At 34.0% G+C, this 16,255-nt stretch overlaps 1 protein-coding gene across 8 annotated transcripts in view; it reads right to left on the bottom strand.

Moving 5' to 3' along the window:
* The window catches only part of NBEA (neurobeachin), a 460,838-nt gene that overhangs the window by 290,453 nt on the left and 154,130 nt on the right, over nucleotides 1-16,255 (bottom strand). For 7 of the 8 annotated variants that reach the window (XM_071737478.1, XM_071737489.1, XM_071737508.1 and 4 more), the window contains 4 exons: nucleotides 15,190-15,320; nucleotides 13,848-13,955; nucleotides 12,151-12,319; nucleotides 10,691-10,786 (listed from right to left, as the gene is read on the bottom strand). In XM_071737478.1, coding sequence (XP_071593579.1) covers nucleotides 10,691-10,786; nucleotides 12,151-12,319; nucleotides 13,848-13,955; nucleotides 15,190-15,320 — 504 coding nt within the window. The remainder of the gene's footprint in view (nucleotides 1-10,690; nucleotides 10,787-12,150; nucleotides 12,320-13,847; nucleotides 13,956-15,189; nucleotides 15,321-16,255) is intronic. The other variant, XM_071737529.1, reaches the window with a different exon arrangement.

The following is a 16,255-nucleotide window of genomic DNA, read 5'->3' as shown; positions in this document are numbered from 1 at the left end:
AATTTATTTATACATAAAAGAGGTGTTAATGTTGATCCTTTAGGTGCCTCCTCCATTCCACAAAAGGTAAAATTCTCTAATTTTTTTCAGGCAAGAAATAAGAACAAAATAAATACAGCTTTGTAGAGATGGGCAGGTGAAATCTGCTAGGTTTGGAACATTTTCAGAATAAAGTGAACACTGCAACACCTCGTAATGGAGAAAAACATGCCTCTGTTAATCATTTCAGTGACACAGACAAAACAACTTCATTAAATAAGAATTATTTGCTATGCTGAGTGGAAAGTTATCTAGTGTCATGGCTAACTTCCATGTTCATCTTTTTGCTTCCATTTCTTTAGAGCAAAAGAATGTGGCTATTTTTAATGACAAAAAGCTTGCATTCAAACAGATTTTTATTTATTTTCAAACTTCCTTATTGTCACTGGATCACTTGCCTTGATTATAAAATTTACCCGGCCTATATATGAAATAGGAATAAATTTTTTTTGGTTTATTTTTTGATGGTTCTGATACAGCAGTTTAGATATGGAAAATAATTTACAATGTAATTAGATGTAGCTCTTCCTTTCTGACAATTCCAAAGAAAATGTTCTTCAACAATGTAACTTCAGTAACAATCATACAGCTTATCACCAAATTTGTTTGATACAGTCAGGTTTAAAATATCAACATATTTCACCACACAGGAATAAGTGTTCCTGTATGCATTTGCACATAAAATAATTTGTATAAGATTATTTATGTGTTTGAACAAAGAGCAGTGTAAACCTCTTTATGTGTACAAGCATTAACAAACAGATAAAGATATAACAGAAGAGGCTTTTAAAAAAAAATAAATAAATAGAATAAGTCATTACAAGGAGTATTGTTCTCTTTTAACAGCCATAAATGCTGAAGCCACTTCCTTCTCTTTCTCCTAAGTGCTTTAAACACATCTTATCGAATAGATATGAGCCCTGCTTCGTGGAGCAGGAAGTAGGAATGGGATTTATGAGCTGCATAAAATGCACTCAGCATCTGCCAGGTCAGGAAGTAAAAAAAAAAAAATCAGTATCTACTTAGTACCGCCTATATTTGGTACAGAAGGACATCTGAGCCACAGAATGATCCTAATGAATTTTCTGCTTTTTTGTCTTCTTATACTTCATTCCATACAAAAGCAACACTTCTCTACTGAAGGGAAGAGTAGGACTGGACTGCCAGTCAAGCAGATTGTTGTCCTTGTAATGTGTGGAGAGTCAAAGAGCATAAGGCTCCATTATCATGTAAATGAAAAGGGGACACTGAGAAAAGAAGACAGTTCACTATATGGTGAAGTTATACTACACCTAACCTGAATTTTCATTAAGAACAACAATGCTGAAGACAAAACAAAACACAGAAAAGCTAATGGAAATAAGGCTGTGGAAATTTAAATACCAAAAGAAAGACTTTAATGTATTACAATCATGGGAATGAACTGATTCCAGACCAATTAGGAAAGAAAGAGTCTGTGACATTACTGGTCTAGTAGAAAGTATATTTGCCAAACAGGTAAGTGGAGATAGCAGCATAAGGCTGCAGAAAACCACACATGGTTTCTCTTTTTAAGAAAGGTAAAGAAATTATCTGGACAACTACAAGCCTTTGACAGTAAACAAGATTTCAGGATTTATTTTGGAATCAAATATAGTAATGGAACAGGAGAAGATAGATTACAAAACAGCTTTGCTAAAAGCTTTTTACATACTTATTTCTCAAAGAAAAATAAGAGCCAATGTAATAAAATTCAGTAAAGTTGGGTTGTCACAGCAGATAATAATTTAGCTAGAAGAACCTGGAAATTAATAGCCAGTGGGAAAAGAAACTGGTTAAGAAGGAGCTACCAAATAGTTTCCGAAGAAAAAACATCAGACTGAGGAAAACTTCCATGGGAGCTATGTCATTTAAAATTTTAATATAGTCTGTCCAAACTATTACTGAGAGAGCATACAATAGCTGTTTTACATGTATTCTCAGGATGCAAACTGCAGAAAAAGCTAAATGGAAGTGTTGGGATGAAAAACTGAGTGCAAACTCAACAGGAACACATTTAGATTGAGAACTGACAGCCACCACTATGGAATTAAGGTTGTGGAATAGCCCTCCAGTCAGAGTAGCAAGTTCAAAAATCAGAACTAATATCAAGACTCTCTAAATGGGACTCTGTTTAATTACCCTGCAGGTGCCTGGTAAGCCTTTGTTATGAAACGAGAATTAAATGCCTAGAGGATTTGAGATTTGAAAAGTTAAATCAGTGGATATAGAATTTAGATATGATACATGCTACAATACACAATACTAATTGAAATTATTTAGGGAAAAAAATCAAAATTCTATACAGAGGTCAGTGTATGGATGCTTCGTTTCCACAGAAACCAGATATGTATCTTTACTTTCCTAATCCTGTCTCCAGTATAAATATGAATACACTACAATAAGTAAATTAAGCTTTGTCACAATAATAATCTCTAAAATCTAATCTCTATAACCTACCTACATCCTATGCTTTAACTCTCATTTTTAAAACATCAATCAAGTTAAATGGGTAAGGTCCAATTTAATTTTTGTAAGTCAAAGGGAAATAAATTCAGAACAGCTAAAACTGATTAATAATTGTCTCTCAAATAAGTATACTATTCTATGCAGCAATATGTCTGAGAAGATTATAAGACCTTATGGTCAGCATTATTAGTCGTAGTGTTTTAAGTAAATTATAAACTCCTAAGTATGGGTCACAAACCCCAACCAGTTTCAGTTACAATACTGCATATCCACATGTTTTATTCAATGTTAATTTATATGGTGTAATAGCACTTCTGTAGCCTTCAGAGTTTAGGACTAAAGAATCAGTACTGAACACTGACTCATAATGTTATTTACTAAACATCTTAACCTGCTAATGCAGCTGCTTTTATAAAAATCCAAAATACTAACCTCACCTTAGCAAAACAATAAACACGAACAGAAGCAAAAATATAAGATTTTGCATCTGTCTGTGTTCTAACATTGTGACAGTAAGCCTGTAAATTTGCAGCAAACCCCATCAGTTTTCTGCAGCACAAGGCCATGTAAGTAGACAAAGCCCATTACCAGATCCAGCGATCTTAACCCTGTCAAACAGGCAGTTGGCAGCCAGATGCCTCCTTCTTACTGTTTTTCATTGTAACTAATGAGTTCATCTACTACATTATGGGAAAAATATGGGCTTAAGTTAACTAAATGACATACTGTATATCTAGTGACCTCATCTGTCACACTCCTTCCCTAAAATATCTTGGTTGCTTGTGATTTATGAAGTGTATTGTAATTGTTTTAACCTACTGAGTTACCTAAATAGTTCTAGCACTACTTCCAAATGCCTAAAGATATGAAAAACCCTCATATTTATTACCTAAATAATGAGACATTTCAAGTCTGTGGTAAGCATCTATAGTTTTGCCTTTATTAAAAAACAAACAAAGAAACCCAAACAAAACCCAAAACCAAACCCAAAAACAAACAAAAAACAAATAAAAAACCCAAACATTAAAAAAATCCACCACAAAAATCTGCTTTTAACATTTATTTACTATAAAAGTGGAAAAATTGTGTGTAAAGTTCTATGGTCTTTTTTCATCCTTAAATATTTATATACTATAAAAAAATGGGAAAATTGTGTGTATATTCATGTAGTCAAGAGTATAAAAGATTGAAAATTATTATTTTTAATTTCTTGCAATATGGTTGAAAATTTATTTGAAAGTCACTATCCCAAATCAATGTCAAATCTGTGCTGCAAACAAAATAGCAACATTTGGCAATGGAAGGTGTGGGGAAATCTTGATACAGAACTTGCTGCCACCTTGCACAGTCATAGAATCATAGAATCATGGAATTGGCTGGGTTGGAAGGGACCTCAGAGATCATCAAGTCCAACCCTTGATCCACTCCCGCTGCAGTTACCAGACCATGGCACTGAGTGCCACATCCAGTCTCTTTTTAAATATCTCCAGGGATGGAGAATCCACCACTTCCCGGGGCAGCCCATTCCAATGCTTGATCACCCTCTCAGTAAAGAAATTCTTTCTAATGTCCAACCTAAACCTCCCCTGGCACAACTTGAGACCGTGCCCTCTTGTCTTGCTGAGGGTTGCCTGGGAAAAGAGACCAACCCCCGCCTGGCTCCATCCTCCTTTCAGGGAGTTGTAGAGAGTGATGAGGTCTCCCCTGAGCCTCCTCTTCTCCAGGCTGAACAGCCCCAGCTCCCTCAGCCTCTCCTCATAGGATCTGTGCTCGAGTCCCTTCACCAGCCTGGTTGCCCTCCTTTGGACCCGCTCCAGGACCTCGATATCCTTCCTAAACTGTTTCTGTATAACTGTCTTAAGATATTGATAATAACCTTATTAGCTTATTATAGACCCCTTTGAAGTATTCTACAAACTTTCAGAGACAGTAAACTACAAGCAGGAAATGCTTTCAGTCGAACCAGGCAGTGATATGGCTTTTTCCATAGGTGGCAGAATCAAGAAAACAATTCTTTAGGTCTAGGCTATAAAAAGCAAATGAAAAAAATATTTCCTAGCAACATCAGTCTATTTGTTTCCATATATGAGCGGCAGCACAATTAAACTGAGACGAAAAATTAAGTATGGGGACAGAATCAGAGCAAGATGGGTCTGATTTGAAAGTATATTGACAGGAGTAACCAAGAGTGGAGCCACAATGGAAATTTATACAGTCTCAATGCACTTCTGTCTGTCTAACAGCACCAGTTACTGAGCACATAAAGAGGTGGAAGGGGAATGCCACAGCAGCATCTGTGTGGGAAGAGAGAAAGTCTCAAGTGGGGAAATGCCAGAGCTCCAAGGTAGGGCTGAGGGCAGGGGGAGCTCAACTGAGCACTGGGGGACTGGGAAAAGTCAGATATGAAAGACTCTGGCGTAGCTTGCCAATTGGAGGGGCACACATCTGATAGAGATTTAAGACAGAGAATTGGCACTTCCCCTTTAATCAGAGCAGATTTGTGAGGAGGAAGGATGTAGCTCTAGAACCTGAAAATACACTGGCTCTGAAATGGGAGAGAAATGGACTGAGAGAGACTTATGGTGGGGAAATCAAGTTTGGGAAATGATGAAGAGTCTGCGTGGCAGACAACAGAGTTATCAGCCATTTATTTATTTACTTATTTTGCATCTGGATGTCTTCTTGTAATTGTCTTCTCTTTTTTGCTCTCTGGAAATTGCTTCTATTTACTCAATTCTGTCAAAAGTCTTATCATTTGAGTCTAATCAAACCTCTTTCACTCAGTGCTTGATAGGTAAGATCTGTACATCAGTCTAATTGACTACTTTCCCAAAACAAATGTCAGCAATGCTTTACCAAAGGATTAACTGAAAAAGACTTAGAATAAAACAAATTTTAAATGAAAAGTTGCAATAAGGAAATGTCAGTTTCAGAGTATAAAGCCAGCTGTTTACATTTAAACAAAAAAAAAATTGTTGTTAGGAACAATATGGTAATATGCATTGTTTCTACGTGAATTTCCTTAGTTTTTTTTTTAATTAATTTTTAATATTTGTTTTCTGTAAATTCAGAAAACACATAATAATATTAAAAAAGAAAATATTAGTTGGCAGTTATCTATGAGAATATTTATATTTCTGAACCACTTTGATATTGATGTTTTTGGGATTAAACATTTCTTGAAAAAGTAATAACAAAATAAATCTGTACCCTAGGCTACACCATCCAGCCACAAAAGTTAACAGCACAAAGTATGTTGCATAGATAAGATAAAACTTACAACATACTTTCAAATATCAAAGAACTGTTAAAACATCTGTAATCTCTACAAATGAAAATAAGTGTTATTTTACAAAAAGAAAATCCAACTGCTTCATGCATACATGACCAATAAAGTAATAATGAAACATGTGAGTAAAAAAACCTCTCCTCTGATGCTATAAGTAGCTTGTGAAGGGCAATAAATTCCAGATGAAGACATATTTATTACTGTTCCATGATCTTCAAACTGTAGGTACTCTCAGAGGCAGTTGGAATAGGCAGCATATATTTCAACAGAAAAATAATGTGACAATTTTGAGCATCAGGCAGCAATTCAATAGCATTTGGATTTTATGACTCTCCCAACTATCATCCATGACACTGTATTCACCCAGAAAGGAGAGCCACCCTCCAGGATGACCTAGACAGACTGGAGAAGTGGGCTAAGAGGAATTTTATGAAGTTCAGTGTAGAGAAGTGCAAGATCTGCAGGAAGGTGCAGATTAGTGGCCTTGCATACTGTTCAGTAGGCAGAGAGGAAATAAGGAGGCTTGAAGGGACAAAAACATACATTGCTCAGATTTACTATATGCCAGGTACAAAGGGAACATGCCTGACAATCACTAGGTTGAAGATATTATGTGATCTTTTAGACAAAGTTCCCACTTTCAAACCATATACATGTAGCACTCAAAAAGGAGAGGATGGCTCTATGAATGGATAGAAGGGCATGGATGTAAGAAATTATAGCTATTGGATGGGGATATTACTAAGGTACATAATGTCATTAGACTGGATCAAGTGCCTGAGAATTTTATGCCAGTTTTTGTCATAAACCAAATTTTTTTGTCTGGAGTTCAGCTTACTCTAGTCAAAGGAGTCATGATTAGTCTGACCAAGGCAGAGGTTTACAATGACAGCTATAGCAAATGGCAAGAAACAGGGATTTCTAGTGTCCAATTTATCTCCCCTTTAAGTTTATCTTTGAAGCAAGCTAGATAAATTGTCCCATAAATGTCCTCAACCTTCTTTCCACATATAACAAAGGGACCTACAACGACTATCTAAGAAATTGATTCACTACAGATATTTTCCAGAAAGCACAACCCACATCTGACTGCTGCTTTTGAGACAGAATCTGAGAATCTACTAATACAGAGGTTTTGGTCACATTGCCATGTCCACAAGTCACACAGTGTGAATCATAAAGAATGTTGCTATTGTCTTTGAACAGTCATGTGAAAATAACTCTCCCCTTTTGGCAAACACATATTTAATGCTATTCCCATCTTTACTACACCTCCAAATTTTAACTATTTTGAAGAATTTATCTTCATCAAACCTGGCTGAAGAAATCTGATGAACCAAAAGGTCTGGAGACCAGGCAACTTTTTGGACCACTTGACAGGCTCTTCCATTTAAATAAATATTGGTTTAAAATCTCCATTTTTAAATCTTCACAAATGCAGAGAAATGGAGCCATCTGACATACCAAAAATTTAACTCATTCTAATTCTTCAGTATTTTGAACACAAAGAAGCAAATCTGCAAAGTTTCCTTTTGAAGAATTGTGTTTTTCAGACATCCTTCATATGCAAGAGAACAGATCTGAGATGCTATTTTCCTTGAGACAAAAATAATAAATTACTCCAAATAACAATATTGCATATGGCCTAAACTGAAAAGACAGGGAGCTTTCTTTCCATTTTGCAAGTTCTGATTTGGCTGACTATTTACAGACTATTTTTGGAAGTACTCCAGCATTAAAGTCATCAGAAACTGGCAAAAGGAACTCAAGCACTTGTGATAAACTTATGACAAGGAGTACTATCTGCAGAGATACACCTCTCACCATGAATCAGCTTAGAAAGGAAAAAAAATACAGATGTACAGAATTTTACACAAAAATAAACTTTTTTATTGTTAAATGGCAGTCTACTGCCATTTATGGGCACAGTCTACTTTTTTCATTCCTGAGCGTGTCCTTTTCTAACTGTAGCACACGGCTTGTGAACAATATTTGATTAACAGTAAAAGAAACATTAAATTCTTATTGTACCATCTGCAAACATTTGTAAGTAAAAGTAGTATCTATTTCCTTGCAAAACATATTTAAAAGTTTTTTATTTCAATACTATATTGTAGGTATATAATATCATCAAGAAATTAGGCAAAGGTCAACATTGTATATGATGAGAATATAAAAATTTCATATCAAGTACAATGATGTTTAAAATTTCTGTATAACCTGCACTTGAAACCAGCTGTAGTTACTCATAAGAAGCACACACCAACCACATACTGTAATGTGCCTGAGACAAATATGGTCTCACAAAGCCTTAAATATTTTTAACTAAAGATATTGTTCCATGCAGGTAATAATAATAAAAAAGAAGCATCAAAAAGAACAAAATCACTGTTTTACTTAAATACTGGCAGTATACCTCCTCCTAATCTTCCCCTTCCCCTGCAAGTTTCCTGGTCAGGTAATTAGATTCCATCTACAAAAACCAGAATGCTTTCAAGCCATCAATCTTCCTTCCTTCATTAAGAGATGTGGCCCAAAGAAGTTTTATATTATTCTAAAAACAATAATACCACAGGGCTGACACAGAATGAATCCTTGACATGCATTCAGTGTCATGCTGAATGAATAAAATCTAGAGGATTTACTTACATGTAACAACTGATTTTTTAATAAATAGGAACTAATCTATCATATGTTAAAATACCTTAAAATATGAAATAATATTACAATATTTCATGCTTGCTGCCACTATCTGAAAGCATGTCAGATAACTAAACCAAATTCTATTGTCTTTGCCAATGAAACAAAAGATTCTTGAATCAACAAAACAGGTTTTGAGTTTTAGACTTTTCTGACAGTGTTTCAGGGTTTTTTTTATTTTCACTTCTTGCTAATATTGTTCAATACTGAGGAACTAGGTTCAGAATATAAAAAGCAGAAACATTCTTCTCTAATGAGTGAAGCAGTTAGGTATAACAGGCTGAGACCTCGTAGAGTTAAAACACTGAAGGATGTAATGAGATCAACAAATAAAATAACTACCTGCAGACAATGTTTCCTTTACTGAATAATTTGTTTCTAAAGCCAAAAAACTTTTTTTTTAAATCCTTCTCACATTTAACTATAGATCTACTGAACTGTTTTAAACACAAAATTATATTTTACCTGAACTCAAGGTAAAACAAGTACTACAGACAAAAGTATAATACACAGTTCTTCAAAAATGTTTTATCAGAAATATTCTGGTTAGTTTACATGGCTGCCTCAGTTTCTTCTTAAACTTTTTTCCTTGTTTTGTTACATATATTTTATTCACGTACTATATGTGGATAAATCAAAAAACTACTTTTTCTTCTTTTGCCACACATTATATCAAATGTCAAGCTTTGAACAAACAGCAGTATGATCTCATTTATGTTGCATGATTTATTTTTATTATATTAAATTTATTAAAAATTAAAATATCTTTGAGTAATTCTGTTTTGAGGCAGTCTAACCAATTCAAATTTTCAAGTAAGGGTGGTTAAAAATAAAATAGACTGTCTTATACACAGAAACATGATCTCAATGAAAAAAACAAATAGGAGAAAGAAATATTTAATGAAGTTTTATCCTGTAGTAGGATGTAGTACTGCAATACTCTTTTAAAATAAAACCAAATTATTCTTTCTTTTATCTAAAATAGATTAAAAAATAAAAATGCAACAAACATGACAAAGAATGTTACATCAGCAAGTTGAAAAATATTACTTTTTCTTTGCATGGCAGACAATTTTTATAAATAAAAATTTGAAACCCTTCCTTAACGCTTCTTAGAATTTAAATCAATATATACCATACATACATGCACACATGAAAATTTAAATTATGTCAGATTAACATAATGATACTTCAAATTCATGTATTGAGTATTTTAATGTAATGCTCCCAGAATAGTGTATGAGAAACATAAGTTGCATTGTTACTAAAGTATAAGGTTAACAATTTATTTTCTTTATAAACAGTAGGCAATTTTAAATCTCTGTAAATCTCTTAGGCTTTTTATAAATCAAACTTTTCACGCACTGTGATTTTTCAAAATTATACCAAGAACATTTTTGTTAGATTAAATTTTTTAACCTATTTTATATTTCTCTATTCACAGCACAGTGCATGCAAATAAATGGGAAAACGTACATGCAAACTTGACTAGAATTACACTCAGATAACCCTCTTTTTTTATGTAATGACAGCAGATAAACATATTTCCAACATTGTATAGCATCTATTCAAACAAACAAACAAACAAAACAAATCAGGCCCAAAACATATAATAGTTGCTCTGGTCACAAAAGCAGTTTCCTTCAAGAAAAGCACAGCACAGCACATTAACTAACAGGCATAAAATAATTCACAATACGTACAATATCAAAGGTTTACATACCATCAAGAAGGCAAGAAATAAAGAGAGAAACGAAGGCAAAAGAGCAGGAAAAGATAGGGGGAAAGGGAATACTACAAAAGTACTACATACTTCATGTAGTATGCAATATTTTAAAAATAGGCCTCATTTTATTTTTATGGACCTCATATTTTAGCGGAATAACCACAAACAAAAAGCATTTAAAATCTTCTGCATCCGTTTTGTTCTCCTGACTGTTTTGTTTTGATTTGGTTTAATTCCATTTCATAATAAGGTAATAAATGGTAGTGGGAAAGAGATTTCCTGGAGAAAAATAGGCAGGAAGTTAAGGTTTTAAAGGTATCACCAGGTTTGATCTCCATGTAACCTGAGGCGTATACTTGTTTTTCAACAATTACATCACAGTTAGTTCTTGAATTACATTACATTAAATAAGAACACCCAAACAGGTTAGGAGATGATGTTAATATTACCTTTGTAAAATGAGTGGGCAAAGCTCTGCTCAGGAATTAACTTGGCAAGGAATCCATGGTTCAAACTTGGGTGAGGGATAGATGGTATGACCACAACTGTGGAGAAAATCATGGAATCAAATGTGAGCCAGATAATATTCATGTATGGCCTGGTCCACTGTGGATCCATGACAGATATCCTATCTCATTGAAACATGCAAATATGGGTTTCAACAAAAAAAAATGCATTTCTAAAGGAAGAAAATAACTTCTGTATCAAGAGATAGGAAACAGCATACCTATTATTTGGGCACTTCAAGAGTGACATTAATGGGGAAAAAGAGACACAGATAGAGGCACACACACACACACAGGCAAGACAATCATGGGAGAAACAGTTCACTGAAAGTTGCAGTTCCTTCGTGCAGAACCATAGCATATAACCATGAATGCACAAAAAATTATGATTTCTCACAACTGATTACATTAATGTAGTATATTTAAAATGGAAAGCCTACAAGCACATGGATTTTAAAAGTTATGTATAATTCGTAAATTAAATCATCATGATGAATCAGAAAATAATGACACAAACTGTCAGATAAATTCTACAAAGAATGAAATTTAACAACTCCAGAAATGAAGAAAGTAATCAAAATTGATACAAGAAGAAAAACATACAAAAAGAATTTCATGGACAAATTCAGATACCGTTTTCAGCTATTTAAACACAGAAGGTAGAGTTACAATCAATCCAACCAGACTTGAAAAAATCTACTAATTTCACAATATTTGCAACAAAGTGGGGTAAATTTCTGGGGGGGTCTGTAAGCTAACAGACTCCCTCCAGCTCAGGCTGAAGAACACATGCCACAGTAAAAACCACTACTACTACTACTTTTACAAGAAATCATTAAGAGTTCAGCCAAAGAAGGTTATAGAAGTGCTTCATTTTTACTCTATTGTTTCCATAGGCTTTTGAGTGCAGGCACCAACAAAACAGGACTTCAAGAAAGTACTCCACCACTACCTTTGAAAAAATCTCCTTATTCAAACAAAAGGAGGTCACGTGGGCAAACAGCTGTGTTTGCTGTGTTAAAGATATCTGTTCTTACTGACAAATAACAGATTCAGGAAGTTGAGCTGATGAATTATCTTGTACTTTACAGCTTTAACTCCCTCAGGAACCCTGTCTCTTTATAATTATTTTCAAATTAAAGGAAAAAAAAAAGCATAAAAAAACAATATGCAAATGAAAATTAGTCATATCCTATAAAAAAAATACCTAGAATAACTGAAATTTAAAATTTCATGCCAATGAATGCCAATCTATGTTAAAGTGATTACAGAGGAAGAAAGTAGCAAGTAATTTCCTATTAGGATCTTAAGCTATTCACCAAAAATACTTCATAGTAATGTAAGTTCTAAAAAAACCCTGCATATCAAAATGAAAAAATAATGTATGAAGAAAACAAATGTACCTGTACTTGTTGGTGAATTTATTTCTTGTCTGATATTTCTACCTGCCTGGCTCCCAGATCTCGCAGTTTCTCGCTGTGGTTCTAGTATATCACGGTATTTTGAGACCATCAGAACAGAAATAAAGTAGACTACTGCCAAAGCTAAGAACTGAGCCTGTTTGCTGTCATCCTGTGTTGGAGAAAAAAAAGAACAGATTGTAATATTGGAGACTTCCATAGGATTTTCACACAAGATCATCACAAGGCTTTATAAATAATACCTTTCTGAAATGTTGTATCTGTTAACATAGTAGTAATTGGATTATGTAGAACACTTAAAGGATTTGCAGTGGAGTACTACGCACACAGCATGTATTATGTACTGTATCTTACAGGTAATTTGGCAACTGAGTAAATCTCTGGGACTGTGGGGTCAATGGGTATTTCCACCTATAGGCCTGATTCTGCTCTGAGAGATCTTCCAAGGCTTCTCATCAGCAAGGACAACTGACTTTGGCTGCCCCAAGGATAAGACTCTGAAAGCTCTTGTCACAAGAAGGTAAAAGGTACTGCAGCTGAGAGGGAAAACTAAGTTCATTGCTGCTTTTCTAGCTAACATAGGATGCAAAAGCAGGCATAACAGCTTCTAGTAGCATGTGAAAACAGAGGGGATATGACCATTATTTTTCTTCCAGGAATAAAACCTAGCTTGTACATTCTGACTTCTTCAACTGGATTGTCAGCAGCAATACTAGTTCTCCAAGGCTCTCATTTAACTAAATATCAGGACCACAACAACTTTGCTGTCTTCTCCACCCACCCCCTACAGTCTGCTGTGCAATGGCAACTGCCCTCTATGGCACAGATATCATCCTGATCGAACCTGCTGTAGTTCAGATGAAATATCTTCTATAATTATTATGGTGTAAAACCCAACTGAATTAAGGCTTCAATCTCTACTAATCCTACAGTGGTTTCACCTTTTGTCAATACCACAGGTGTGCATTTTCTATTACTGATCCAGTATTTGCTTTCCCTGCTTTCTTGGTGTTACTTAATTTTGCTGCCTGAATTTGCAGATCTTAAACTAAGTGGAAAACCTCTTACTAAGTTCTTTCATAGGAAAGCCAGAAACATTATTTTCACTATTTCCTTTTCCTCTGATTAACAAAATAATGGAAGAAGATCTACACCTAAATTCAAGCTTGCCCTTTCAAGATCATCAAGGTCATCCTGCCAGATAATTTTTTTTTTTTTTTTGAGCCAAGTCCTACTTTATTCTCTTTAAAGCTACTTCTAACACCAGTCATCACTTCAAAGCACTTGGGGAAGTTTAAATATAACATATCTATTTGACTATATATAAATTCCTGTTGTACTACTTTAATAAGCAAGCACATTGTGGCACAGTTGGATAAATATCTGACACCTTAAGTAATACAGTAATAAACATAGGCCAAAACTGATTCCTTCTGCCTTGATTATCTGGCTAATATAAGACCAAGTCTGACTGTAAAACACAACTACTAATCTCAAATAGTTTACCAGTAGTATTTTAAAGCAGAAAGTGGCTGGGAGTTACCCAGCCACAAGCAGATGGTTTTCAGATAGTATAGGAAGTGCAACACATGAATGGTATTTTTAATTCCAGTACAATCAAAATCTCTTTCAAATATAAGTGATGACTTTGCAGAAGAATTCCAGCACTTATTACTCACCACATCACGAAAAACAACTGCTCGTAGACGATTAATATCAACATCCTGAAGAAGCCTATCAGGGTCTTTTATAGGAGAAAGATTGCCAGGGACATTTTCAAGCGGAGTCTAAAAATAAAAAGTAAGAAGATTTATCTCCCCCAAATATCAAAGCATTTTTATTCCAACCTTATTTTGATATCTTTTAAAAGATATTCCATTAAACTTAGATGATCTTTACTACCAATATATTTCCATCATAATACTCAGACAAGGGTTCTAGAAATAAAGCAATGTTTTATTAGACCAACTATTTAGAGATAAATTGCTATATCTTCCTAGTTCCTCAGAACAAATGTACCCCTTCCCAGAATTAAGATCTTTTGGATACAAAAGGTTATTTTAGATTATAGTTGTTTCATAGCAGTGCGATGAATTATTTCTAATATGTGCATTAAACTTATAAACAATGATTATAAATATTTTAAAAAATAATTATGATGTTCATTTTACTCAGAATTATTAAGTACTACTTACAGAATCCTTGCTCTTATTACAAAAGCATAGAGTAGAATGTTTCCTTTTAAAAATGACAATGTATTACAAATGGTGCCTGGACACCTACCAGTCTACTTATAGTGATTTGCTTTGCAGTGAATATGATTAGTGTGGATAAATGTTTTTCTGAGATTTAATGAAATACTATTGTGAAAGGAGCTGAGTTTGTAAATGCTATCTGAAAAAGTCTTCTGAGAAGAAAACCCACTAAGTTTAATAATGAAAATATACTAGGAAAAAAGGAATCCTTTACATCATAAAAAGTATTGTATTTTAGTCATGTGCTATGCTAAACTCTTTGATTTTAGTTTCAGGCTTCTTTACAAGTCTTAAAGCTGTAAACAAGTGAAAAAAAATAGGAACAACAAATTAATGAAACTGGAAAAACTGTGCTTTAATAGAATATTAAACATGTTATGACTAACATGCATGCAAAGGTCTGTTGAAATTACTGGGACTCACCAACACAGAGGCAATTGCAGGATTTCATCAAAGCTAAAAGTGCTCTGACAGATTAAAAAAGCTGTGCAGGTATGTATAACAGATGCTAGAAAGGGGACTTGCTCTTTGAAGTAGACCAAGCAAAAGTGAAAAAGCTGTTTAAAATTACTTCAGTCATAATACTGCATTAATATTTTCTTGTTTCAAATAAATCCCCCCAGATACTTTTCCTTTAAGCCAGTTAATAGCAAAAACCTAAGCTTCTGACAAGTACAATTGGTTTTGGCAGTTAAAATTATTGTCTGATCCTATACAAGAGTGGTACAGATTTGTCATTGCTGTTGGTAACTAAAGACCAGGTTACCTTGGCTCCTGCTGCTGCAGTTACACCCTGAAGAGTGTCTTGAGTTTTAGTGCCCATTAATGATGTCTTGGTCACTCTTTCTCTCTGCCTGTGCCGACATTCTAAGCAGTTTCTCACAGCCACACAACAAACTAAGAAGTTATGAAAATGCTACAAATTAGAATATTTTCTAATCAATATATTCAGAACATTAATTAGCAGTTTGTATGTCTAGTTTAATGAGTCAATAGCCATGTCCAAATAGTAAACTGCCACACAGCTGTCATATTAGACTGTGTCAGCACCAAGAAAGAATTCTGGTGGGTTAATAATTTAATTCTTTGTTGACTAATGAAATGCTTTATATAACTGCTATATCACTATACTAAAATTTGAAAATGATCCCTCCATGAACTGGAGTTTTTCTATGTTATGCATCAGTTGTCAACACTTAAAATTTAAAGGTATTTATGTACAGATTAAATAGGAAAAAAAATAGCAGGTGGTAATTTAGAATTTGATAAAAACTGATCACTGAGAAGAAACCAAAAGTTTTATATCAGTATAATTATCAATGACCTAATGAATGGTACAAATAATAACAGGACAAAACTTGAGTACAAAATTTATGCATTTGAGAGGTGAAAAAGTAGGAGGGATATAACATTAGCAAGAAAGAATCATGCCAGATGACAGTCAAAATCTAATCTTCTAAAGGATAAAGTGGTAAAATTTGAATGGTTTCAATTTTTCATAATTTGAAAAAAAATTTCCTAAATTAACAGTAACAGTATATAGCATATAGTAAATGGTGAGGAGAGGTGCCAGACTGTTGCCACATATATTAAGGTCTACATTGTTGGTACATTCATCAAATGCTTTGAATTTTACATAGTATATAAGTAGTGTTCCAAATCCATGGAGACATGCATAAGGAAACCTGCAATAGGCAGGTAGCAAAGCAAAGAAAGAAAAAAAAACCTCCTTACTTACTTATATTTAATGTTTTTACTCCTCCAAAATGCATAAAATTGAGAGACATAATTTCAGACATGTTATTTTAACTTATTCTTGTGCCTAAATAGAA

Source organism: Heliangelus exortis, chromosome 1 (assembly GCF_036169615.1).
Source record: "Heliangelus exortis chromosome 1, bHelExo1.hap1, whole genome shotgun sequence".
NCBI classification, from domain to species: domain Eukaryota; kingdom Metazoa; phylum Chordata; class Aves; order Apodiformes; family Trochilidae; genus Heliangelus; species Heliangelus exortis.
The sequence above is the reverse complement of the archived record's forward strand: the minus strand, read 5'-3'. Positions and strand labels throughout refer to the sequence as shown.